The sequence below is a fragment of the Seriola lalandi genome, unplaced genomic scaffold (assembly GCF_002814215.2).
Source record: "Seriola lalandi dorsalis isolate HSWRI2012SDOR001 ecotype SW California unplaced genomic scaffold, Sedor1 jcf7180002054686, whole genome shotgun sequence".
Lineage (NCBI taxonomy): Eukaryota > Metazoa > Chordata > Actinopteri > Carangiformes > Carangidae > Seriola > Seriola lalandi.
The window spans coordinates 773,452-800,805 of record NW_019525239.1 but is presented as its reverse complement, the minus strand read 5'-3'; the positions used below and the strand labels follow the sequence as shown (position 1 = coordinate 800,805).

General features: G+C 39.5%; 1 protein-coding gene across 2 annotated transcripts; it reads left to right on the top strand.

Annotated features, from left to right (window-relative positions):
* The first annotated feature begins 3,242 nt into the window (after positions 1-3,242).
* Positions 3,243-25,584, top strand: glyr1 (glyoxylate reductase 1 homolog (Arabidopsis)). 2 transcript variants are annotated; one of them, XM_023422852.2, is made up of 16 exons: positions 3,243-3,322; positions 4,893-4,929; positions 5,034-5,113; positions 5,205-5,343; positions 7,295-7,405; positions 8,909-8,992; positions 10,520-10,573; positions 11,157-11,207; positions 11,419-11,492; positions 13,444-13,543; positions 16,083-16,193; positions 16,296-16,397; positions 16,503-16,665; positions 18,211-18,390; positions 19,460-19,584; positions 21,901-25,584. In XM_023422852.2, exons 1-16 carry the CDS (start codon positions 3,285-3,287, stop codon positions 21,973-21,975), a joined length of 1,524 nt encoding a protein of 507 aa, XP_023278620.1. In that variant the 5' UTR covers positions 3,243-3,284; the 3' UTR covers positions 21,976-25,584. The 2 variants fall into 2 exon arrangements, with proteins under 2 accessions (XP_023278620.1, XP_023278621.1); XM_023422853.2 differs by lacking the exon at positions 8,909-8,992.
* The last annotated feature ends 1,770 nt before the right edge of the window (positions 25,585-27,354 follow it).

Here is a 27,354-nt window from a genome sequence, read left to right as displayed (position 1 = left end):
CGCTGTGACCCGACATCATAGCACAGTTCATACGATTTCCTTTCAATGTTCAACAGCTACAGAGAAATAATGCAGCTCCATGCCAATAGCCGGTATGCCTGCTGTGATCGGTGCCAGAGATGGAACGCATGTAGGAAACAGCAAGACGAAAACAAAATCATCAACACACAGGTTGTGTTGATGCTGCCTGTATAGTTCTAGACATTATTGTACAGTGTCCAGGATCTACACAAGAGTCATGAATCTTAATGGAGAGTGACCTGATCAGCTGTTTGAAAGGTTCATGTTCCAGCTGGATCTCACCTGGTGGGGGACAGTGCAAATCTTCACACACCTCAACCCACAGCCGGGACCACAGCTGCAGGAGGCTACAACACCGGTTAGCTTTAGTTAGGCAGTCTAGGACAGGTTTGTTTTTTTTTTCCATTGAGAGAATTGAATGTAAGTTTTTATATTAAAATTAAATTCTCCCGGGTCGACACAAACCTAATCATACAGATGCATTTCGGAGAATGCACTACTTTTGTAAACAGCAACTTATCTGTTATAATTTCATTTGTATTCGTTTATTTCTCTGTGTTTTTTAAATTATTACTGCTGGATGTTGCGCATGCGTTTTCACCGGCACACAGTCTTTCATCAACCAATCTGCTGCAAGGAAGCTCGTCCATGAAAATTGACGTCAGCCATAGCAACGGAGTCGCACTCTTGGCTTAAGAGTTTTTTCTGTACTAAAAGTTGGTCTCAGCAGCTTTATGAAGAGGACTTAGGAGAAAACTTTTAGTTAAAAACGTTTAGCGTGACTTAGGAGTACTCTTAGTGGTAAGATAAAATGCTTTGTGAATACCGGCCCTGGTTTTCTGCATTAACTGGTCAGTATTCTGTACTCACATTTTATCTTACCACTAAGAGTACTCCTAAGTCACGCTATAAGTTTTCAACTTAAAGTTTTCAACTGTTTCAGTTGGTGGGAGATGTTTTTGCGTCCCTCACAAACTCGATAACAGTCATTAGTCCCTTGTGATTGACTTGTATCTTTTCAGCATTGTGTAAGGCTTCCAGAACACTGCAACATGAAATGACAGCAGCTCTTTTAAGATTCTTTGTGATTGGGTGTTTAATTAGGAGTCAGTAATTAGGAGTCCTCTCAACTGCCTCTAACTTCACCCAGACTTAGGAGCTACTTTTAGCGCTGAGCTTTGTGAATAGCTTTTGGTAACAATAAATAGGAGTCCTAAAGTTAGAACTGACACATCCATTATCTTCAGGAGCTTCTTCTAAATCGGTAAGAATTTGTGAATACAGGCCCTGGTCATTCCAAAAGGTTCACTGACTTTTTCTTGTCACTATAGATTAACTGGTTTTTGCAGTTTTTTTCAGATTGACAAACTAATTTCAATTCAAAATCCTCTTCTCTCTTGGTCTTCATTAGCAGAAAGAGCCTCCTGAAGACTGAGGCACAGTTGAAAGATCCAGAAGAAAGCTAGAAAGTTGGTTTTGAGTTAAGTTTATTGCCCAAGGAAAATTATTATTATTATCAAAGGATACTATTTTCAAAAGAGTTTTCATGCTCAACTTTCATTTTTTTTATTTCTGCAATGAGTTTTAACAGATCTTTATCTACTTTAACATGTATAAATAACTTTTTCAGTTATGAACTGAATCTTTCAATTATTTACATCCATGTAAATATTTTTGTAAAATACTTGTGCACAGATACAGACAGGGACTTATACTACACTTATACTGAAATATAATATATGACACATAAGTCCCTATATAAATATATGTCATCTATAAGGAGATATATTATTATCACATATATACATCCTCTGGATAAATGAAGATACAAGTTTACAACTTAGTGTATATGAAATACCCATAGTAAAATTTGTGTATTTACATTAATCAGAAATATGTATATAATTATTTTTTTTACATGGTGTGACATGTTGCGGCCATACATGCTAAAGATACATATTTAATTTATATATGAAAGTTTATTAAGCAACATACATATAAAAAATACTGTATACTCATGTATGTTTTTCTTATTAATTTCTCATTAATTTTAAACATGTCTAACTTCAAAGTCTGGGAAAGTGGTATCAGACTTTTGGAGTCTACTGTATATAACATCAACATATATTGACAGGTTTAAGGACGGATATGTATTTATGTAACATGTCTACAATATAAACATACATATATAAACATACATATTTGTATGGGCTGTATTTATATGTCAATATATGAAATTGTTTCATTTACTTAAAGGTTTTATATATAATTTTTAAACATGTATATGTTTTATATGTACCCATATTTTACACATTCGATATATGAACATGCATAGGCTATGCAGAGGGCAGCAGATATTTAATACTGTACTGCAAGTGTACCTTAATATCTGCTGTGTGTAGAGTTTCCCTAGGGGCTTGTAGCTTTGAGCTTCTGTTGAAAAATGTATTTTTTGGTTTATTAATGATCGACACAAAATATGAAAATGAATATTTCCTAATCAATCTCATTATATTTTTTGCAAAGTTTTACATTCATTAATGAAAAATTGCTGAAATGAAACCTCACTTTCATGTTTTCAACACAGAAATGGAGCTAAAGCTATAGTAAGACAATAACTTGGACAAAACCAAAAAACTATTAAAACTATGAAATTGTGCTATTTTAATGTTTTCATTTAAGTTACTTTCTATTTATTTATCTTAACCCCTGACATTTTTTTCATATTTTTTTTATTTGCTGTTGTGGTCCTTTGTCCTATTGATTATGTGAAATATTTGAAATAAAGAAATAAAAAAAGACCCCCAGGGGCCCCAGAGAAGGTCGTCCTCCCACCGTTAGGTGGCAGTAAGTCCTGTTGAAAAGAGCTGAACATGAAAGCACCCAGACTGTAGGTAAAGATTTAGACAAAAATCTATTATTTAAAACTAAAGCTCGTGAAAATTTCAGTGCAAATACAATATCATGAATCATTTAATATAATTCATAAATGTAACATTCAGATTTGACAACACAACATGTATTTTTGTTTAGTTATTTATTTTCCTTTGTTAAGTTTTGTTTAACGCTATGTTGAATTACTGTATATTTTATATTTATTTTTATGGCTTGTAAGAAACTATCTTTCAACATTACGCTGAGCAATAATAGAGACAGTATTGTAGCGGATGTTACATAGAGAGGAAAGGTTCGTCCTCATGTGATTAGTGGGTGTGTGTTGTCTTCCCCCCTCATTCAGTGCGACGTTTTATTAAAGTTGTAAGATGGCGACGGTGCATCTAAGGATCGGGGACCTAGTGTGGTGAGATAACCTTTAAACACTGTTAAACGCTTTCGTTGCCGCTGCATGAACCTGCATTGCCTGCAGAAGTATTGTATTAGTTGGTTTAACGCAAATGATTCTTGTTGGTGTTAACCACATGTAATTAATTTAAGTGTTTGCGTACTAGGTTAGTTGATAGTCAACCCAAACAAATTGCTAACCAAGCTGACTCAGCCAACAGCTGTCGTTAGCTGCTAGCGGACAAGCTACAGGAAAGGTTGAGACTTAATGGAGATAGTTTTTCCGGACACAAACCTGTCTGTTATTAGGTATAAGTTTCAATTCTTCACGACGACGTGTTGAGTAAAGCTTCCATTAAATACTTTAAATTTTGTAATTTTGTGACATGTTGTGGTTGTGACGAGCTTTGCTAGCTCTGTAGCTTGAGCGGATTTCTACTGGAGGTGGATTCGCATCTGCTCGGCTTCCGTGTTAACTGTGGCCGCTCTTTCTCCCGTTTACTTCTTTGGATTTGCATGTTTTCCTCAGAGGCTGAATTCTGGTCAATATAATCCACATATGTGGCTTATTTGTGTGTAGAGGGTTAGGGTTACTTCAAACTGGTCGTCTCATGTCGCTTTGTAGCACTAGTTTCATGATGGTATTATCAACATTACAAAATATACTACAGAGAAAGTGGGACAGGGTCCCTCTTACATAAGGAATACGCATAACAACAATGTTGCCCATCTGTGTCTTTAAACTGGATTAATCGACCAATTCCACAAACGTTACACAGCAATTTTTTGTTTTCTCTAGTTACATGTTTTAGTCGCCAGCTGCTTTGAATATCGTGTTATTAAGCATGTCAGACTTCATACTGACACGTGGCTACTGCTAAATAATATTTAACAGTAGTAGTAGCTAATAGTCTTCAACTGAAAGCATCTGACAGACTATGAAATTAGGTAATGTGGCAAGAGGAAATGTTAGTACAACATATGAGGACATAACAGCAAATTAAGACAAGAAGATTGGATCAAGTAGAACCCTATAAACTGACTGAAAAACACCAGGGGATGATAATCATCTATAAACACAATATCAAAATTAAACATCAGGTGCCTCACAGAGCAACACTGCACCTCCATTGTGTTATGCTGAAGGATTTTTGCTATTTTGTCCTGGCTATAGTCCAGTAGTGTGATACAACTGACTGGTTTTGTAGTTCTGCTTTTTTAAGCCACTACTTGCAGTCTTACATTGTCACAACCAAGAGAAAGTAGAGCTGGGTATTCATGGAAATGTCTGTTAAAGTGCTGATAACTGAGATTTGGCACAGCTTTCATACAGCAAAAGAAATAAAGTTCCCAGAAGTCAAATGTTGTTTGAATACAAGCAGCTGTACTGGAACCTTTTAATAATCTTTTGATTTCATCAGAAACTGGCCTATCAAAGAACAAAACTCTGACCAGACAATTGATGGCATCTTTCTGGACTTAATCATTTTCAATACTCAGTACTTTGAATGCATTTGGTACAAAATATGTACTAAGGTCCAACACCAGCAAGACATACACCAAGGCTAAACATATCACTCTTATTTCAGGGGGAAGCTCGGTCGTTACCCACCATGGCCAGGAAAGGTAAGAACTGAAGACATGTCAGTGGCTGGTTCAAATACATTCTTCTATTTGCATGACAATTCTTATGCTAATATAGCTCTATAACACATTTCATCAAATTTCAGATAGTAAGCCCTCCAAAGGACCTGAAAAAGCCCAGGGGCAAAAAATGCCACTTTGTGAAATTCTTTGGAACTGAAGACCAGTAAGTTTGCAGTGTAAGGTTTCTGTCTTGACTGACCTCACAATACCTTCTCCAACAAATGTTTAAGGGCTGTGTCTGTGTGTCTGTCCAGTGCCTGGATCAAAGTAGAACAGCTGAAGCCCTACCACGCTCACAAAGAGGAGATGATCAAGATAAACAAAGGGAAACGCTTCCAGCAGGCAGTCGATGCAGTCGAAGACTTCCTAAAGAAAGCAAAGGGAAAAGAACAGGTGAGGGGGTCGTTTTTGAACAATTAATCCAGCACATTGTAATGGATCTTGCTTTTATAAAAAGTTTTTATTTATTCTCATTGTCTTTTGGTTCTTCTATAAGTTGTTGGTTTTTGTTGACATGCACCTAAGGTATGAATTTCAGGCTACGTCCGCACTACTACGTTTGCATCTGAAAACGATCTCCGTCCAGACGAGCGTTTTAGCTTTGTATCAGAAATGATCTCTCTCCAGACTAACACACCTGAAAACACACATACGTGACCATTCATGTGCACTGAGCATGAGCATGCCAATGTAAACAGAAAGCAGATTCTCTACTCTGCTGTTGGTTAGATGCAGGAAATACTATGAACGAAGAACAACAAAGACAGTTTCAGCTTTAAAATGCAGATTTTAACTGAACAGCTGCTAGCAAAGACAACAAGGTCAGTAAGACTTGTAATACGTTATCCATGTCACATTTACCACTTGCAGTTATGATTGATAAGATCCAATCATGTCATTGTTTCCAAAGTTTACTGATTGAGTATGTATAACATTTAATTCACAAACTAACTCTTGGAAAAAATCAGGCATTACAATTTGATGAGATGTAACTGTCTCTCTTAATTTCACATTAGAGTTTTATGATGGGGAATCATGAATGTGTCACTGAACTAATTTAAGAAAAATCTGCATTTTTTGGTAAATTCATTCCTTCAGACAGGTTGTCTGGTTGTTGCATATCACTTTAATGTAAAATTATATCTTTTCAGTATATAGTTTCAGTAATGAGGTACAATAATATTCATGATTTTTGTAAAAGCATACTAACCTAAAAACCTTTTTATGAGAAATTTACAGAGTGACAGAGATACAGAGTGTCGTGGTAACCATAGTAACTCACTCACACACCTGTCTGTGTGTACAGAATGGGGAATAAATGGCAATAACAGATTTATGGATATTTCTCACTTTGTCCTGATGGTCTGCAGAACTCTGTTTCTCTGTCTTGTCTGTCTGTGCGCTGTCGGCGTCTTATCACCCTGTGACCTTAAACTCACCACTGAACAAAATGATTTTACCAAGTGTCTAACTGTGCTCTCCGTGCTACTAGAGACTGTGTATGCTACTCACATGCTATTAGGTTTACTGGGAGATTTAGAAAATATTAGTGTGATACAATCTTATATTGACAGAGACGGAGCTCAGCCCCCTGGCCCAATTTAACCCCCGGCTCTATTATAGGCAGAGCTGAATTTGATGACGATTATGTTCTCCTCTTGAAAAGAAGAGGGCAGGGGCAAAGTCCCGGCAGGAGTTTAAACTTGAATTGCGTTTACTTTCTAACAAGTTTAAAGTTGTCTACAATGAATGGGTCACATTGCTTAAACTATGCACACAACATTGCTATCATACCACAGCCACGGGTACTGAGTTAGCCCAGTGTCTCTGTCTGTCCATGTCTGCACCTGTATTCTGATGAAAGGTCAGGTAGTCAGACCGACTGAGCCAGTGAAGGAGAAAAAACAATGTTCAACTACAACGCAGTACATGCAGGGCACGAAAACAGCCTAATGAATAATGATCATGGCATGACCATGTTTCATTTTAACTCACACACTCACAAAAAATAGGTGCATATGTGTCGCAGTCTGGAGCCCTGCAATGTCTGCTAAAAATTATCAGCATTGGCCAATCTCACTCATAGATGATCGGTATCAGTATTGGTGGCAAAAAAAATGTGATCTGGGCATCCCTAGTCGTTAGTTTGTTCAGGCGGACACATGGTCTCTGTCTAGGTCATCTGCCCACCAGAATCAGTTGATTCAACACTGGGGGGGAAACAGTTTTCTCTTTTGCTCAGTCAAGGTTTATTGTAAAGCCACCCTGAATTCAGAAAGTTATCCTTCAGCTCTCTTGACAGTTTAAATGGCTGCACTAAATAATGATGGTCTGTTTTTGACAGAACTCAGATGGCAAAGGAGACTCAAAAGGAAAGAAGACACCGAACAAGCCTCTGAAAATACTGGAGGAGGATGATGAAGATCTCAGTGCCCTGAAGGACCCCTCTGAGAAGGTCAGTTGGTCCCTGACAAGTTCAAACATTAGTCAAATAGATGTTTACTCAATGTACAGTATTTAGAAAAGAAAAAGAGAGAACACAAGGAGAAGTGAAGAGATGGAGATTCACTTTATAGATTTATAGACTGTTAACAAGTTCTGACCCTCATTCTTCTCTCCTCAATGCATCGAGCCAGATCCTATCACTGTCTGTTGGGAATGTTGATTTCAAAACACCCAGGCATTAGACTGACCCCTAAAACAATTTGGTGAAATTGTCTCCACTAAACCTGTAATGTATATTTTAGTGGCCTACCATTTTAAAGTGATCACATCTGTTAACTGAAGCTTCATGAGGACAGAAACATGCACAACGTTCCGCTCATGAGTCTAATACACAAACATTAATAATGGGGCATACAATTTATAAAAAAAAAAAAAAAAACTTATCCACAACATAATCATAAACAAATATAAATAACATAAATAAAAGAATTAAACAAGATTACAGAGTGATTTGAAGTTCTGGTCCACTGACTGGCCTGTGTCAGACCCAGTACTGTCCTTGATTCCCCGTCAGCATATAAACTTGTATTTCTCATTCACATAAATCTGAAAGAAAACCACATCTTCCATCCTGTCCCAGGATCAGTTACTTCACTCACTCATAAGGGCGGTCCTGTGGTGTTTTAGTCTGTTTATCTGCAGGTCTTGAAAAGTCTTGAATTCAATGAATTCAGATTCCCCAAAAAGGCCTTAGTAGGTGGTGTCACATTGAGCCACTGCAAGTGGGGTGGGGGGGTGTGAATGTTTAACAGTCCTTAAGTATGGTTCATGTGGTGATATTAACAAACGGTAAATATAATGGGGTTCATTTTGTTTTAGTTTTAGTTTTTGTTGGGATGCATCGGCATTAAGACTTTCAGACCCAGTGGATTAATCCATCCATCAATTTTCTGCTTCTTGGTCCAGGCCAAGTTAATTTCATTAGCTAATTAAGTCTATAATTAGGAATTATTGTTATGTTCTGCTAAGATATACTGGAAAAAATGGATATGATGATAAATAATTCTAGGCCATATCGTCCCGACTGGTTTTTCTTCATACTTTGGTCAGTATTAAATTGCGTTCAATGTTGTAGTTATACCTAAGTGTAAGTTTAACTTGGTGAATCCTGCAGACTAAAATTAAAATACAGCAGAGACATAAAAGGAACCATGTACCAAGGCTTTGCATTGTAAAAGCCCACAGTAAATATCATCAAAATAACATCAGTACCATGACATAAAAGATCGGTTCACCCAAATTACAAAAACTTATTTTCTGTCCCATCTCTAGTGGTGTCCATGCAGATCAGTTTGGTGTTGTTTGTCCAGGTTTTGAGGTTCTTGTCTGTCTAAGATTTCTGCCTCCACCCTAACAAAGTGAAGGACTCCTCCATCTGTGACAGAGAAATGTCCCCCACTACAGCAGACACCTTTGATTTAGAAGGTGAATGTGTGTCTCTCTCCTCCTTAAGGACTTAACTGACTCTGACCCCGAGCCATCCAGTATTGAGAGGCTGGGGGCTGGACCTGGCTCAGGATTCAAATGGGAAAGCAGTGTAGGTGAACCCCCCCTTCCCACCAAGCCTGCCTTGCCTTGCTGCTCTTCTACCTGACCTTAACCTTTGGCTTTAATCACCAACAACTGCAGACCTTTCCCTTCTGACCTTTTTTGGTGCTCACTCTTGACTACTGAAACTGTGTGTTTGCCGTGGTCACCAACTCTGTATGTGGAGGCCCAAAAGGAGGCTGAGGTTTGGTTGAGTTGACCCAGAAATGTGCAATTTCCTGGTTGGCTTCCTGCTTTCCATTAGCAGCCTGCTCCTCAGGACCAGGGTTGTTGACCACTTGTGAATAAAATGCTCTCAATCCGTTGTGATCACCAGGCTGGCTTGTGTTTGTGTGTGTAAAGAAACATTGCACCCCCAGATAAAAGATGAGTCATTAACTGGTCTTCTTTATGTCAGTGGAAACATTTTCACAACCATCAAACATGGTGAGTTGGATGGTAATGTTCTGTGAGCCCAACAGCCCTAATTTTGCATCATTATACAAGAAGTAGTTATTCTTCATAGTGGAAACCGTGCACCCCCCTCCTCAATAACTTTTTTTGAATGTAGTTAATTAAACTCGAACAGTAGAAGCTTGCACTGCCAGCTACTGCTCCTCTCAGCCTTCTTCATGGACTGTTCATGTGTAAACAGAATTGGCACATTTTCTTGTTTCACCTATCATTGTATGCAAAACTCAACCATTTCTTCCATCTAAAGTACTGCGGCAACTCATGCTCATATATTTGCTGCTCATATATTTGCTGCTTTATAAATCTGGATCCAGTTAATTTAATTTTGGTTTCCAGACTGAAATGGATCTTTGAAATCGTGTCATTGTATTTGGGAGTTGTACTGAGTTTACCAGTTTCCACTGACATTGGAAGAAGCAGACAGTGACCAGCTTTGTGGGTCGAACTGATCATTTTAATAGAAGTGCAAGTATTAGAATCAATACTGTCTGGTTTCTGAGGATTCGTGCTCAGCCACTTTCATATTTCTCCAAAATATGACCTCTTTTCACTTTGTCACCTGATAACCCCACACTGAGATATTTTAAAAGATTACCATATACTTCTAAGTCACTTTCAGGTTCTGGCTGAAACGGTTACACAGTGATCAGTGTATAAATAAATGTAAAGAGATCAGTCATTCTATTCATTATATAAAGCACACACCAGTTGTGTCACTTTCTGCACCTCTGGTTCTGTTGAATGGCAAACTGTTGCTCTCTGTTGGTGTGAGTGTTCTGAGACTACTGTATTTATTAATCCTGGATGAACTGTTCAGCAGTTGAACACCCATAGGATCCTCATTGGTTTAATTAGCCTTTCATCATCAACAGTTCAGAGCACAATCACAAATTTGTGAGCAGAAACTGTAGAAAATCACGGACCACAATGGGAGCCCTGATGTGTCAGCACTGTGCAGTGTAGATTCAAGGGTTTCTGCACATTATGTTCTGTCAGGTCAATACATATCCATCTGCCATCTGCACAGAGAGAACTGTCCCACTGAACTCTTCTTCTGTTGCAGCCTGTGAAGGATGACCCACATTTCCATCACTTCCTCCTCAGCCAGTCTGAGAAGGTAGGTGCCTCTGCATCTTTATAATGTTTCCTTCTCTGGTTCAGTTACAGGAATGGATGTTATGTTGTCTGTCACCTCATTATATCAGATCTCATTAGATAGCCAGTTTGAGACTCTGTAGATGTGTGTGTCTCTGAATGTGTCAGTTTGGTTCCGGTTTGACCAGTAGAGTAAGATGCTAATGTGGCACCTTGTGTTATCCTCTTCACTTCTGTCTCGACACACACAAGCTGTGTTTCTTGGAGGCAGTAGTGTTTCTCATGGCACAAATCACCCAATTTCTCAGTTGCATTTTTACAGTCAGCCCTAAATGTCCCTGAGCGCAGGCCCATGTTTAATATTTAGCACTTCTGAAAAGTAATTCAAGTCAAATCATAAAGGACAAAAATTTAAATACCAGTCATCACCAATATGTGACTGATCTGCATGTAGTGTTGTTTGTTAGTAACTGTGATTTCATAAAATGTTTACTACATAATTTTGTAATTACATAGTTTTGCTGAAGATACTCTGATGTGAACTTGCAGTGTGAAGTGTGTAGAGTTTATTGATCATCTCTTGATTGTTTGCTCTCTCTCCACAGCCAGCCTCATCAATGGAACCCATTAGCAAGCGCCTGAAGATAATTGAAGAGGTGAAGTAACTGGTCAAAAATTTTTAAACTTAAATGGATTTATGTTAATACGAATTAATCTTTTTCCATGATGTGCTTTACATTATAAACTATACTGTGTTGAATAACAAAATTTCAGCAGCAGGTTTTGTTCCTTACTGATGTATGTAGCAAACCTGGGTACAACTTGTTTCCTTGAGGATGATGTTGACTGTTGTTTTTGATTGTGCAGGACACAGGGTCAACATCTATCCAAGCAGCCGACAGCACAGCCATCAATGGCAGCATCACACCCACAGATAAAAGGTAGTAACAAAACCTCACTACACCAGTGTTGAACACCATTATCAGTTACTGATGAAATTCAGCTGGAGATGGATCAAAAGGTTAACACAGTGGATTGTTTTTACAGATTTATAACTTAATTTTGTTGTCATTTATCATGCATCAAAAGTGAGATGAATGTGACGATTTGTGTTCCTCCACGCCAGCTTCATGTGTGGCATACACACGTTTCTAATAGTTTTAGTCAGTTGGCAACACTTAGAGGTGATGCAGTGAAACAACTAACATTACGAAACGATCTACAAGTCTTTCGGACCACATGTCAAAACAACTACTCATCAAAGCCTTATTGGAAATGACAACACATCCTTGTGTACGCAATTAAATGACATAATGGACATAAAAGCACAAAAGGATGAAATATATACCCTAATAACAATGGCAGCTTTGGATTTAAAATATGGTATATGGTATTTAGAGACCACGCAGATGTTTTGGACCTGTGATGATGGCCGACTTATCAGAGATTTAAGATTTCCTAGGGCAATCCTCTTGGAACTGTGCTGAGTTGGGTCCGGCTTTGGTGAGGTACAGGGTGAGGCGTTATTGCCTGTTCCCTTACGAGTGCTGAACACACTTGAGTTACTAGGCAAAAATGGCATTTCAGAGAGAACAGGCAGACCAATCTGGACTGTGGCAGTCATCCTTGAGCCGCACAATGCCAGCTGTACAGGATGGAATCATTGTATGTCAGCCAGGTGTATAAAGTTCCCATACAATGTGGTTGAACAGGCCGATATTACAGTGCAATTTGTGCAATAGCAGCCAGAGACGCTTTCACTGATGTAATCGGTTTGAACGAACACACGCACACGCACACACACACACACCACTATTGCGTAATGTTGGCAAAGATTTGGATAGTCTCACATTTTGCCTGGCACATTGCTTCATACCATTTGAGTGTCTATTGAAAACAACGGTGGATGTATAGTGTGTGAAATAAACAAAATACTATTGTAAACATTTTTTACAAATTTCAATCAAGAGAACATGCATTAAGTTCCTTGTGCAGGACACGTCAGGCCCCACCGCATTAACAGCCTCTGCCACACTCCCACCTCGTTTGTTTTCTGTTGTTATTAATGCCAGAGTGCAGAATTAAACCTATTTATTTTGGACTCTACCTCTAACAGCAATACCTCCTCCTCGTAAGTGTCTCTTTGGCGACTTTCTGCTTGGTTTTGCCATTTTTCCTGATCCTGGAGAGAGGGGTATTCCAGGCATTTGTACTCATTAGCATATTAAATTTGGAGGGACAGAGGGTGGACTGTGTTATTCGTCCATGTGGGCTCAATTCCATGTTGATTGGGATGTACAAAGAAAATGTGCTTGCATCCTGCATGTGCACAGTCTACATTCATCTGAATTTTTTGGTGCGTATGCATCTTTCCAGCTTTGTGCCCTAACCAGTGTTGGTGAGTCTGTCCACTGCAGCCTCAGGAGGTGTAACCTGGCCTGGTCTTCTGCTGTTGAACGTTGGACGTGTTGTTCACTCTGAGGCTGTTCTGCTTAGCACAGTTGTAAAGAGTGGTTATCTGAGTGACCATAGCCTTTCTGTCAGCTCCAACCAGTCTGTCCATTTTCTCTGTCCTCTCTCATCAACACAGAGCTGCTGCTCACTGGAAGCTTTTGTTGTTGCTGCATTCTGAGTAAAAACTCTAGAGACTGTTGTGAGTGAAAATCCTGGATATCAGCTGTTTGAGAAACACTCACATCAACAATCATGTCGGTCACTGAGTCCCATTTTTACTCATTATGATGTTTGACCATTAACTGAAGCATCTAAGCAGGTGTACAGGTTTTCCTAATAAAGTGCTCCGTGAGTGTATATGAACGATGCTTTTTTTATTTCATCATTTGTTTGCTCACGTTTTGATTTGTTTGTTGATTCTTGCACTTTGCCTTCCAGGATAGGCTTCCTGGGTCTGGGGCTGATGGGTAGCGGTATAGTTTCTAACCTGCTGAAAATGGGTCACGTCGTCACAGTGTGGAATCGCACAGCAGAAAAGGTGCGTAATGCAACACACAGTCACGGTCAAACAGGAAACTGACGACACATCCAGTTACATCAAATTATGTTTAAAATGCTGTTGAGTGAGCATTGCTGTAATAATTATAGTTTTTTTTTTTTTTTTTAAAGCAGTTGATAATAGACCATTAACTCATGACCAGCCATTCACACAGACGTTTCACAAAGAGTGAGAAAAGTTTAGCTGCTGAAAGAAACGGTTAATTGTGGACAAGCACAGTGCAAGAAGAAATTTTGGGGCTGGAACACATCAGATTTTTTTTTAACTGTGTGATATATTGTTTGCATGTATTCTATTGTGTGGATTGTGTTTCTTTTTTAACTTGCATGCACCAATCAGCAGTTGCACTCTAATTTTGTTGTATTTTAAATGCAATGACAATAATGGTTTTTTATTCCAAGATGCATTTCCTCATGGAAACTGATTAAAATGTTATGTTAGAATGAATTTAGTTTAATAATTTCCAAAAGACAAGGTATTGACCAATTCCACAGTAAATTGTGTTTTCAAACAGGATCACATTTATTGTAGCAAAGGTGAACAACACTAATCTGACTATTAAAGGTCGGAGTTTGTGACCTCTGGTGATGCTATAGAGATTTTTTCATTAGTTGGGCCTCGTGTTGTTCATCTCGCACATAAGGACTCTCATATGCAGGGGTGATGCATATTCCTGCAAATGGTGTCACACATTTCCAGTGATCTACTGATGGCAGTAATGCAATAAATGAGGCTGCTTGCTGTTAAACATACACTCCCCTCCAAAAGTATTGGAACAGTGAGGCCAATTCTGTAGACTGAAAACATTTGGGTTTGACACCAAAAGATGAATATGAGACAAGAGATCAACATTTTAGCTTTTATTTCCAGGTATTTACATCTGGATTTGATACACAACTTAGAAGATAGCACCTTTTATTTTGAACACACCCATTTTTCATGTGAGCAAAAGTATTGGAACATGTGACTGACAGGTGTGTATTGTTGCCCAGGTGTGTCCTATTACATTGATTATTCAAACAATAAATAGCACTGAATGTCTACGCTCAGTTTCAGATTTGGATTTTATAGTTTTTATATATAGCATTTATAGTTAGAGGTGTAACTAACATGTAAACTAGAGAGTTGTCTATGGGTGAAAAAAAAGCAATTGTGAAGCTGAGAGAAGATGGAAAATCAATTAGAGCCATTGCACAAACATTGGCATAGCCAGTACAACCATTTTGAATGTCCTGAAGAAGAAAGAAACCACTGGTGTACCAAGTAACAGACATCGAATGGGTAGACCGAGGTAAACAGCAGCAGTTGACGACAGAAACATTGTGAGAGCTGTAAAGAAAGACCCTAAAACAACTGTTAGTGACATCAGCAACAACCTCCAGAGGGCAGGAGTGAAGGTATCAGAATCTACTGTTCGCAGAAGACTTCATGAACAAAAGAACAGAGGCTAGACCAGAAGATGCAAACCACTCATTAGCAAGAAGAATAAGAAGGCCAGGCTGGAATTTGCCAAAAAAGTACAGAGACGAGCCTGAAAAATTCTGGGACAAAGTTTTATGGACTGATGAGGGAAAGGTTAACCTTTACCAAAGTGATGGAAAGGCTAAAGTTTGGAGAAAGAAAGGATCTGCTCATGATCCCAAACATACAAGCTCATCTGTGAAACGCGGTGGAGGTAATGTCATGGCTTGGGCTTGCATGGCTTCTTCTGGAACGAGCTCATTAATCTTGTAACACATGATGGCAGCAGCAAAATGAACTCAGAAGCCTACAGAAACATTTTGTCTGCCAATTTAAAGAAAGATGCAACCAAACTGATTGGGAGATCCTTCATCATGCAGCAAGATAATGACCCAAAACACACTGCAAAAACAACAAAGGAGTTCATCAGGGGCAAGAAGTGGAAGGTTTTAGACTGGCCAAGTCAATCTCCAGACTTAAACCCTATAGAGCATTTTACCTGCTAAAGAAGAGACTGAAGGGAGTAACCCCCCAAAAGAAACAACAACTGAAAGAGGCTTCGGTGAAAGCCTGGAAAAGCATCACAAAAGTTACTTATACACTTTAATCTATTTTAAGTCTATCTGTTGCAATACTTTTGCTCACCTAAAAATTTGGTGTTCCGTTACAAATAATGCTAACTTCTAAGTTGTGTATCAGATCCAGATGTAAATACCTGGAAATAAAAGAGGAAATGTTGATCTCTTGTCTCATATTCATCTTTTGATGTCAAACCCAAATGTTTTCAGTCTACAGCAAAACTAAAGGAATTGGCCTCACTGTTCCAATACTTTTGGAGGGGAGTGTAGATGTAAGCAATGCAGGATTTACCATTTTTAACAAATCAACTTTACAAATGTTTTATGAGGAAGGAAATTAGTTGGCACTTTTGTTGTGTCTTGGTGAGTAACTCTAAATTTCAACAACATGGAAACTCCATAAAGTAGCTTTAATAAACTGTAGAACGGTCATGTAGGTGTGTGTTTTCTGCTATTGACTCCTGTCTGCTGTGCTCCAGTGTGACCTGTTCATCCAGGAGGGGGCCAGGTTAGGCCGGACTCCTGCAGAAGTGGCTTCCATGTGTGACATCACTTTCTCCTGTGTCTCTGACCCAAAGGCTGCCAGGGATGTGAGTATCATCTCATCTACAGTAAATGACTTCCTATTGAGGTGTGAATAACGGGCTCATGGGTAAAAACTTCTCCATGTTTTTGTATCTACTGCTATTCAGTTGGTGTTGGGACCCAGTGGAGTGCTGCAGGGAATCAGGCCAGGCAAATGCTACATAGAGATGTCCACTGTAGACCCAGAGACCATCACAGAACTCTCACAGGTATACACCAGTACGCACACACACACACACACACACTAAAGTAGCCACAATTTTTGAAAAAACATATATTAAATATATGTTTTAAATTATTTATTCAATTGGCAGGTGATCACGTCGCGGGGCGGTCGATTCCTGGAGGCTCCAGTGGCGGGAAGCCAGCAGCTCTCCAATGATGGGATGCTGGTCATCCTGGCAGCTGGAGACAGAACAGTCTACGAAGACTGCAGCAGCTGCTTCCAGGCCATGGGCAAGACCTCCTTCTTCCTGGGTATGTAGAGTGTAATGTGTATAGTCAGCCCAATGATACAGTGTACAGATGAAACAGGCTTCAGTGTAGCTAGTGTGTCACAATTCTGGATTAAATTGGAATCACTGAGATCATGATTTTTTTTTCAATATGAATATTAATTGCACTCATTTATCTAATACAGTCTGATATAAGACTGGCACATCAGCTTTAGACAACAGAAAGGGAAGCCTCCTGTATTTAGCTTCAAAAGCTAAAGTATTTAAACGACTTCATCAATCTGACACTGAACATAAAAACAATCAACTTCAGGATCTTGTCTCTTCTATTCACAACCTTTGTGGGTTGGATTCATTTTGTCATTTGTCCTTCCACAAATTTTCTCTCATGTTGTCATTTGCTGGTGTCTCTCACTGGGTTTATTTTCCTCACTGCTGGTTTCTGCTGCTCTGAACCACGTGGTGTAACGATGCGTTGTCATTTGTTGAGGGGAAAAAGTAAGAATGCTTGTTTTGATGCAGCTGATGTCCTTGATGAAAATTGTTGTCTTATAGAGTTTGAATGTAGATCATGATTTTAATAGGATTAAATGTGCAGCCCTGCTGTTGGATTGGATGGTGACAGTTGAGATTACATTGTTGCTTTTATGTGTCGGAACGGTACAGGTGAGCTGTGAGCTGTACGCTGCGCTGAGCGTCGGTTCATGTTTGAGTGCGCAGGACATGACAAAAGCAGTGGCAAAGAGTGTGTGCACCTCTGTGTGTTCATGACAACAGAACATTGTTTGCACATACAGTTCTACTGTGAGTCCAGCATAATAGAGAGAAACTGAAACTGGTATCGATCCAATTGACACTAAAGTCAATCTTCAAAAACAAGACGTTATATCAAAAGTATTGATATTTTGGGATCGATCTGCCCACCCCTTAAAAAAAAAAAAAAAATCACCCATGTCAATGTAACAAAAAAGACCTTTCATAACAATGATCCTTTGAAAGCAGAGATTCTCTGAGCAATCACTTGTCCCAGCTGTTGTATCAGCTTTGATAGTTCAGAAGACCATCTGTATTGAATCACAACCATCCTCTGCTAAATGGACCTGTGTTGAACTAAAATCACAGCAGCCAACATGTTTGGACCTTAAATAGAAAATCTTACAATCTAAATCTTAAATTCAGACTCTGATCCTACCATAAGCTGCCTCAGCACAAATCCAGATCCATCCGACCAGGCTTCGTTTTTTCCAGGCCTCATCTGCAACATTGCATGTATAAGCAGGTGTACAGCTGTTCCTAATAAAGTGCTTGGTGAATATATATATATATATATATATATCTGACATTTCAGATCAAAGTCTCACCTCTGCTTTCCAGTTTCTGTTCCTTTGTTCAGATTGCTCAACAAGCCAGATGATGCTCTCTGGTTTTCCATTATTCCAGGCCAACAGAAATTTAGGCACATAACAGTTTCAACACAGAGACTGCAACATGTTTCTCCTTTTATGTATGTATAAAATATATATGTGTGTGTATATATATATATGTGTGTGTGTGTGTGTGTGTTAAGGTGAAGCAGGGAATGCAGCAAGGATGATGCTGATCCTAAACATGGTGCAGGGCAGCTTCATGGCCACCATTGCAGAGGGGCTCACTCTGGCCCAGGCCACTGGCCAATCACAGCAGACCTTCCTGGACATCCTGTGCCAGGGCCAGATGGCAAGCACCTTTGTGGACCAGAAATGCCAAAGTAAGTCAACACAAAGGAAGTTTAAAGTCATCCGTTTATTGATTTACCTGCACCTTGCTTATTAGTTGTTTTTTTTCATTGTATTTATTTGTACATTTTCTCCTTTCAATCTTAAATGGTGACATGTTCAGCTTTTGGCCATAGAAAAATTGGTTATATTAACATTGTCAGACAGACAGTTTCAAACAAAATCTGTCCATCCATCCATTTTCAACCACGTAATCTGGGATCCAGTCATGGTCGCGGTAGCAGTGCACAGCTCTGGCTCTGGAAATCAAACTTCTGGAGAGGGGCTGGACTCTCTCCTTTTCTGGAGTTGCCCAGGGTGAGAGGGGCAGGGTGAATGTGGAGAGACTGACAATGCAAGTAGGGGGAAGACTCTGACTGTTGTCTGTGCTTGTGCAGTTTGGAGTATCAACTCTTCTTACAGTCTGCGGGTCAGGTCCTGTAAGGGGTATTACATAGAAACAGTTCTCCTGGGGGACTTGAACACCACATGGGTAACACCTGGAAGCGAGTAAGTGGGAGGAACAGCCTGCCTGATCTAAACCCAAGTGGTGTTTTGTTGTTGGACTTTTGTGCTATTCATGGATTGGCTGTAACAAACACCATGTTCGAGGATGAGGTGATTCATAAGTGTACTTGGTGGACTTAGGCCTCAGCTCAGTGATGGACTTTGATTGTATCAGATCTGCGGCCATATGTCTCAGACGCTCTGTGAAGAGTGGAGGAGAGGTGTCAACTGATCACCACTTAAGGAAGACAGCCTGGAAACATGAAGTGAGGGGGAGTTGAGAGCTTCTGCCTGTGGCTGGTTGAGGTATCCGGGGTGGACCCAGAACACAATGGAGAGATTATATATCTCATCTGGACTGGGAACGCATCAGGATCCCCCAAGAGGAGCTGGAAAATGTCTCTGGGAAAGAGGGACATCTTGACTACCTTGCTTGACCTGCTGCTGCCACGACCCCCAACCCAAACTGAAAATATTGTACCTTTTTATAAATAAAATATAGTTGTTTTTTTTTTAATTCGCATTTATGATAACCTTCCTTCCTGTTTCTTCCAGATATTTTACAGGGCAACTTTAAGCCAGACTACTATTTGAAACATATTCAGAAGGATCTGAGGCTAGCTATCTCCATGGGCGACATGGCCAACCATCCAACCCCAATGGCTGCAGCTGCCAATGAGGTACAACTGTTTAATTTATTCATGTTTGCTTGTGTACACTTTTACGCCTCCATGCCAGCGACAGCCCAGACCAGAGGTTTTCAGGTTATCTGTCTGGCACCATTCTCATGGACGCAATATCTCATTGACACCTTGAGAAACTTCTTCAAACTTGGTACAAACATTCACTTAAGAAGTGATTAGATTTTGGTGGTGAAAGGTCAGAGGTCACTATGATTTCACAAAACACATTTTCTCTGTGACTACATCATACAACAATGTAACCATGTGTCCATTTGCGTAGACACAAGCTTGCAAGCACAGCACCAGATGATGGAGAGCCTGGTGTGCCCCCGACAGCTCACAGTTTACAATTTACTTAGCCTGTTAAGCCCTAGGGATGCTGGGGGTTATGCCATGCCTAGACAGACATACTCAAAATAGATTAAGCATAGCTCCACAACCATCAGGTCCATTTGCAAGAGCTTGGTTACTATAGCTGAGTAAATTGTGATAAACCAAAGGAAAAATGTAATTATTTTCCTCCCCTAGAATTTATTTAAAAATTACACACTGGATAACACCATGATAACAATGGTCCCATGCGCTGGGATGCCAATGATTTCATTCAGCAACTTCATGACTACAACTGTAACAATGTATGTAGAAATACCACAAAGCATAAACTCTACAAAGGTTTTAGTAGGGACGGGGCCAGGCAGATTCTCCACTTGGACAAGGTACCCAAAGTGTGCCAACACACACAATACAACCCTTAGCCACTTCATGTGTATCATCAGATTCTACCATTGTGCACAAAACGTATAAAATCCATGCAGTGAAGGCCTCTTGTCCTTACACACAGGGGTAGTATCACAAGGAACCAAGTCTCATAGGAGTGGGACATGCCATTCGAAACCTCAGGAGATGTAGAAAAGGATAGCGCTGTGTGTTTAAACTGCAGTACCTCCAAACGCGTGCCAGATGGCAACAAAAGACTGTGTATGAAATTCAGGCTTGGGGGGGGGTCTCTGCTATCCAAGCCCCCATCTCGGCCGGGACAGGCGGGAAAATAGTATGGATAGACTCAGAATTACCAAGAAAGGGTAAGGAAACAATATCCTTTTGTTTGGATTAGAACCGCTTTGGGATTTAATGGAATATTTAGTCTTAAACCCACAATTTGACATGGGGGCTATAAAATATGAATTTTGGCCCCGTGTTTGCTTTGGAGCTGACATGAGCTGCTTAGCTCAGGCCACGCTATGATTGCTATCAATGGAACAAGTAGCTTCTCTAGTTTCATACGACACTCAGCATGGTGGGATGGAGTGAGCGGATTACATGTACTGTTGCGTTTCATTTCGACTGTTTACATTGATGATGGTCTTATTTTGAAACAAATACTGAAATTTTACAGGCAGTTATTCTGCCAGACAGGGTCTGTCGGGCTTAAGAGGTTAGTTAACTTTATAAAAAATTAGCTAGCATTAAACCAGCTGACACTAGACTGAAACCAGCTGACACAAGACTGAATGCAAATAGGACACATGAATATGCTAATTAACATATTAAATTATCTAGCAACATTTAGCGATTACTTTCAAGCTGAATCCACAGTTTTCACACTTGACCATACACGGTCCAGACATGTACCGCGTTTTGACCTATGCTGTGTCAAGTGTGAGTACGGTCACACTCACACTTGCTGTTTTTAGGTGCATAAATGTTTTCACACTGACAAGAACGACAACATGCAGTGCACTATAACCAGCCAGATGTTGCACTCAAAACAGTCCAAAAATTGAGTGTAAAATGCTGGACACTTCCCACCCTTAATGATCACCATATTGGTGACCATTGAGGATGGGAACATTGATTAAAATCAATGTTAATCAATTGTGATTAAAACTTTCCTTCAGCTCCACCCTCACTGAAAATATCAAGGACAACGATATGGGAGATGAGCACATTCATGCTCTCAAGGTTATGAACCCCTCAAGAATTTAATAACCTTTTTATTTTATTGAACCCACATCTGTTGCTCTGGCTCACCCTTTGAAAAAAAGTACTTGAGGAAAAAAGCAGGATTATGTATTAGAGGAAACTCAGCTGCACCCAGGGACTTGAGTATTACAGAGTGCATCGTCTCTGAAGCCATAGAGATTAGATGAGTAGACGATGGGCACCTGGGAACAGGAGTCTAAAAGACTGGATCATCAGATCCAACAACTATCTCTCTCCTTTCTACCAAGATATGAATAAATGCTAAATTAACCAGAGGAGTGAAGCAAGAATCTGCATTACAACTGATCATTTTTTTCTGTTCCCATGCAGGTATACAAGAGGGCTAAGGCACTGGACCAGTCAGACAATGATATTTCTGCAGTCTACAGAGCCTACATTCACTAGAAAGGGGTGTGACCTATCCTCTGGACCACACAGTCTTTAATCCATTCTTATTTCTCCCTCATCATTTACTGTTTTTTTTTTTTTGTTTGTTTGTTTGTTTGTTTTTTGTTTTTTAAAATTTTAGTAATTTTATTTCATTGGTCCCCAGCGCCAGCTGTTACTTGCCCACAAGTCGCAGGATGTAATTCCTTTTTTAGAGGCAACAACCTTGAGCATTGTACTGACTGTACTGGGGAAATGTACGCTGTAAGGCCTGGGACACGCTGCCTGCATTACCTGTGCATGGCCGTCGTAGAACGTCTTGATTTTCATGTGAACAGGTTAGAGTGTCCACACAGCCTGCGTGAGACACAAGTCTGCAGCGCCACAGCTAGTGTTGTTCATGCATCATGTGCACAGTTCCCAGCAGAGACAGACAGGGAAAAGATCCGTTGATAGTATTGACATCATACCAGCAACGTTACATAAAACACGTGTTTCACTATAGTGTCGATATCTAGGCTGAATGTCACAGACATGGAAACAATATACAGTAGTATTTTTTTTTTATTTTTTTTTTTTTTGCCATTTTATCAACAGCATGTGGAGACAGTGGGGACCATATGTACTGTATGGTCATAGCAGAAACCCAGTGCAGGGTATAGTTATATTGTGTCAATAATTTGGTGGAGGCTGGTCTGTGTGTCTGTGTGTGTGTGTGTGTGTGTGTGTGTGTGTGTGTGTGTGTGTGTGTGTGTGTGTGTGTGTGCATCAGTGCGGGGCTCTGAATGAGGCTAAATAAGGTGAAAAGAAATCAAATATTGAATTGATGGCGGCGGCAGCAGCACACGCTGGGGGTGTGGACACAGTTCTGCGAGGTGGCTATCATGCAGGTGTAACACAGGCCGTGTGTCCCGGGCATAAGAGTTCTCCGGATGAGGTTGTAGCTCTGCACTGCTGCAGTTTCTGACAAGACAAAGAATAGTAGATGTAAAGCAGGGTGTCTGTGGATGCCAGGTCCAGTGCTCCTGTCAACAGCATGTTGTGTGACTCCAGATGAATTGCTGTCAGGTTTTGTGGATGCAGTAACCCTTAAGATTTTTTTTTTTTGTTCATGTTCAAATGAAGAGTTTTATTTAATTGAGTGTGATATTTGCTTTTCTTTTTAAATGTCCAGAATTCCATGAGAGAACACCAAGAACATGCAACTGCATTGCCTTAATATTGTAACCCCTCAAGTCCTTTAATGATAGATGTATTTATTTATGTTTCTTTCCAGGTCTTCTTGGTGCAGTTTGTTCATGGCTTGTTTCTGTATTTCATGATGATGATGATGATGATGATGATGTTTCCTTTTACGTTGGTGTTAATGATCTTTCTTGAACAGGTTAAGGACAGAGCAACAGATGTGTTGAGGCCTTAAAATGCAGTAATAATTGATGTTTCTCATGAAGACTTGAGATTTCCACATTTGAAACCCTTCATTTTTTTGTTTGGAAGAGTTCTCACTTCTACTGTGTTTTTCTTTTTTAATACATTAACCTGCAACTAGATAAATCCACTGTATGAGTTGCATTTTAACTGAAGTTCATAATTAAGCCCCAGTGTCATGTTTTTTTTTGTTTTTTTTTCTGCTAAGTTATAAAAACTTATGGGTGGGTTTTGATGCAAAGTTTAGAACCTCATCTAAAATACTCAATTAAAAATCAAACTAATGAAGCAGGTTTTGTTAGTGGGGAGAAGACTGACACTGACAAACTGTAGAATAAATCCAACGTCCTCAGCCCCACGAGCACAACTCATTTCAGCTAAGCTGTTGTTACGTTTCCATATTGACTGAATGAACATAGGTGTGTTTTATTTTTTATTTCTTGCGTTGCCCCCAAAAAGAGTTGGAGGGGCAAGAGGTGGCCATGTGACAGTGGGGGCAGTCTTCACTAGACAGTAGAGGTCCTCACAAGTCCACTGGGATCTTAGTAAGCAAGACCTGATCCGGGTCTGGAACCTGACTGATGAATTGGCCAGCCGGTGTTATCGGCTGATAGACGCTCCTGACAGATTGATCGACATGTTGGATGTCAGTGCAGAGCTAATGGAGATCTGTTAGAGGTCAGTAACACTGAAATCTCCTGTTCACTATGCCACAATGCTTCAATTAACAAATTCAAGGGATTGTGATTAAACTATTTGTTTCATGTTGTTCAAAAGTGAAAAGTATTTATTTAATATATTTTACCACATTTTTTAACTCTCAAATGTTGATGCTGTACTGAGTCTGTTGTGCTCCACCTGGGCCCAGAGGATTTTCTGATCTGGTCAGACAGGATGTTGTTCTGTTACTGAACGTCTCAGGTCCATGGATCCAAGCAAACTCTTGTGATAAAATCATGACATGTTAATGTTTGTTAGTGCTGGAACAATGTTCTGCATCAGCTGTGATTATTCTCCAGTCTGTTCTAATCGGTCGTTCTTCTGAGTTCATTTATGCATGTCAGGTTTTCTGTGGGGGCCATTTTGGATGGGGCCAAAGTTTTGGACCTGTGAAGACCTCTACTAGGTGGCCTGACCCATACCTTTACATAAGTATGCAGGTGCAGATGACGATGCCCAACATATGCAAAATAAACATGGCACAGTTTTGCTCACTCCCTGAGAACATGAACCACTTACGATGAACCCAGATCCTCAAACTGGGCTCGTCAAAGACCCGACAGGCACAAATCAAACAAGGCCGCTTTAATGTGTCGGTGCCTATTGGAGCGCCTTTCACTCCACCAGTAAAATCTGCACATGGATCACAATGTGTGAATTGTAGCTCCGTGTGTGTTAGGGTACTGAGCCATGTTCCTTTTTTGTCAGGTTTGGCCAAATTCACATCAGTGCTAATCTGTTCATGCAGAAATGAGTCATGATGGCAAATATATATTTTTGTTTCCTTGTGATTCTTATAAAATAAATAGAGAAAAATGTGTCTCAAGAAGGAACACTCAACCTCACTGTCAACATGTGGGTTGAGACAGTGATTTAGACACGAGCCGTGTGTAGCCCTGCTGTAACTCATCAGTGTGCACCGTCAGACCCAAACCTGTAATCCCTCTGCTGCAGGAAAAACCACCTTGTGGTGGTTTGTTCTTTTACAGTTTTGATCAGTTGAAACTAAGTGAATGAGTTTCTCATAAAACACACATGAAACAGACTGATTTAGTTACATGTTAAGAATCCAGCACCACATTATCTGCCAAACAATGTTTCAGTTTTTCTTGGGTTACACATCACATTTAAACAAGTTCTTTTAGACGACAGATGTAAATAGCATATTAGGTTGAGAAGAGTTTCTTTTATATCTACAATAACCGAAATTAATGAAAACTTCTCTTGGTTTTGACTCTACAGAGCAACTGTCTAACATCTTTGTGTCTTAATACTGTAGATTGGTCAGTTCAAGTGTAAATGGTTTATTGATATGTGGCTTATATAATCTGTCTTATTATCACATTAAAATGACAATGACTTGGCTCCAGTTACAGAAAGGAGGACGTAACTTTGGTTTTGGGGATATATGATTTTGTGTACATGTGGAAATATCAAGACTTTTGTGCTGTTTAATAAATCCTCTCCTGATTACTGACATTCATGCATGTTTCATGACTGATCTGGTTTTATCAATCAATCAGACTTTACAGAATAAAAGCAATAAAAAAAAACAACCCCAGAACAGAACAGTAAATGACCATGTTATAAATAAAAACAATAAAAATAAGACTATAGGAACTGTGGAAAAACTATCATTAATCTCATAAATTTGCACTGAGGCAACAATGAAGACTGGAAGCAAAGATAACAATAGAGCGATTAAGATAAAATAAGAAAATAGTGAAACAGGACATTAAAGTGAGTAAAACCAGAAATAAAAGTTAGGATATTATAAATCAAATGGTTAATAGCTGAGGTTGCAGAGTTTTGAATGAGCTCAAGTCTCTGTTTTTTTTCAGGAGTCAGTAAGTGTGTTGAAGTAACCAAGATGGCATGAATCAATCTTTCAGCATTTTTTTGATAAACTGGAACAATTTCAGCTTTATCCTTTGAGGGTTGTGTGAGCTGACTGGTGTCAGGCCTTGTGATGGACTTGGTCATCAGATGGAGTATTAGGGCTTCATTGAGGAAAGAAAGAATTCAGACATTTTGAGAATAGTCATAATATTACAAGAATAAAGTTGTAATTTTACAAGAAAATGTCATAATATTTCGAGAATAAAGTTGTAATATTACGAGAATTAAAATTGTAAAATTTCAAGAGAAAAAAACATACCTTTTAGGAATATTACAAGTGAGCAACAAAATGGGTGAAAGGACCGTCAGTGGCAGCCTGAGCTGCTTCTGGCAGCTGCTGTTTGTCTGTCTAACAATAGAAAAGACTCAGTTTCTTCAACCTGTGCTAAAGTAGAGCTTCACAGGAAGCTCCACCTCCACATTCCTCATTTTAAAGTTTCTGATATTTCCTCTCTAAAACAACACAGAGTCTAATAATCATAATTTTATGAGTTTTTCTTGAATTATCATGATTTTATTTTCTTCAGTGTGGCCCATCGTATGGTCGACAGATGTCAACTTTGAGAATATTGGCCCTGAAGTGGAAAAGCGTCTGTTTTCCAGCATCTTTGAGGTGAGGCCTTTTCACCTGGAGGTAAGACCTTCCATATAATAATAATAATAATACATTTTATTTAAAGGCACCTTTCTTGGCACTCAAGGACACTGTACAGAGTTACACAAATAAAAAAAAACACATTAAGAAGAAGCAACAATAAAAATGAAATATAAAAATAAAAACAATACAAAAGTGACATATCAATTGCCATCAGATGGAAAAGGCAGTTTTAAACAGATGTGTTTTGAGTTGTGATTTGAAATGGGGGAATGAATGGATATTTCTGAGTTGGGGTGGTAGTAGGTTCCAGAGACGGGGAGCAGAGCGGCTGAATGCTCTACTCCCCATGGTGGTGAGACGGGCTGAGGGGACAGACAGGTGTGTGGAGGAAGAGGATCTGAGGGAGCGGGAGGGAGTGGGAACATGGAGGAGGTCGGACAGATATGGGGGGGGCGAGGTTGTGGATGGCCTTAAATGTTAATAGAAGGACTTTGAATCATCACAAAGTCTCGTCATGTTATTCTCAGCTGCAGTGATGAAACTGTGTGTGTGGACACTGTCAGGAATCCTGTTGGATTCAAATGCAAATGTAGCTGTTTTTGTTTATTGTGGCAGACTCTGTTTGTTAGAAGCTGTTTTAAAACTGGAAGGCCTGGACCAGCTAAATAATTCCACTGATCTATAAAAACATTTCTCTGCTGATGTGATTGGCCAGCAGGTTTTAATCTGATCCTGTGAAGTTAACCTGGTCT

What these genes read in the sequence shown, in the direction of transcription:
- glyr1 (XM_023422852.2), top strand. Translation starts at nt 3,285, where the DNA reads ATGGCGACGGTGCATCTAAGGATCGGGGACCTAGTGTG. An exon ending in TTCTTTGGAACTGAAGACCA is followed by an intron (nt 5,114 to 5,204) that starts GTAAGTTTGCAG and finishes GTGTCTGTCCAG; the next exon opens with TGCCTGGATCAAAGTAGAAC. An exon ending in TGGCTGCAGCTGCCAATGAG is followed by an intron (nt 19,585 to 21,900) that starts GTACAACTGTTT and finishes GTTCCCATGCAG; the next exon opens with GTATACAAGAGGGCTAAGGC.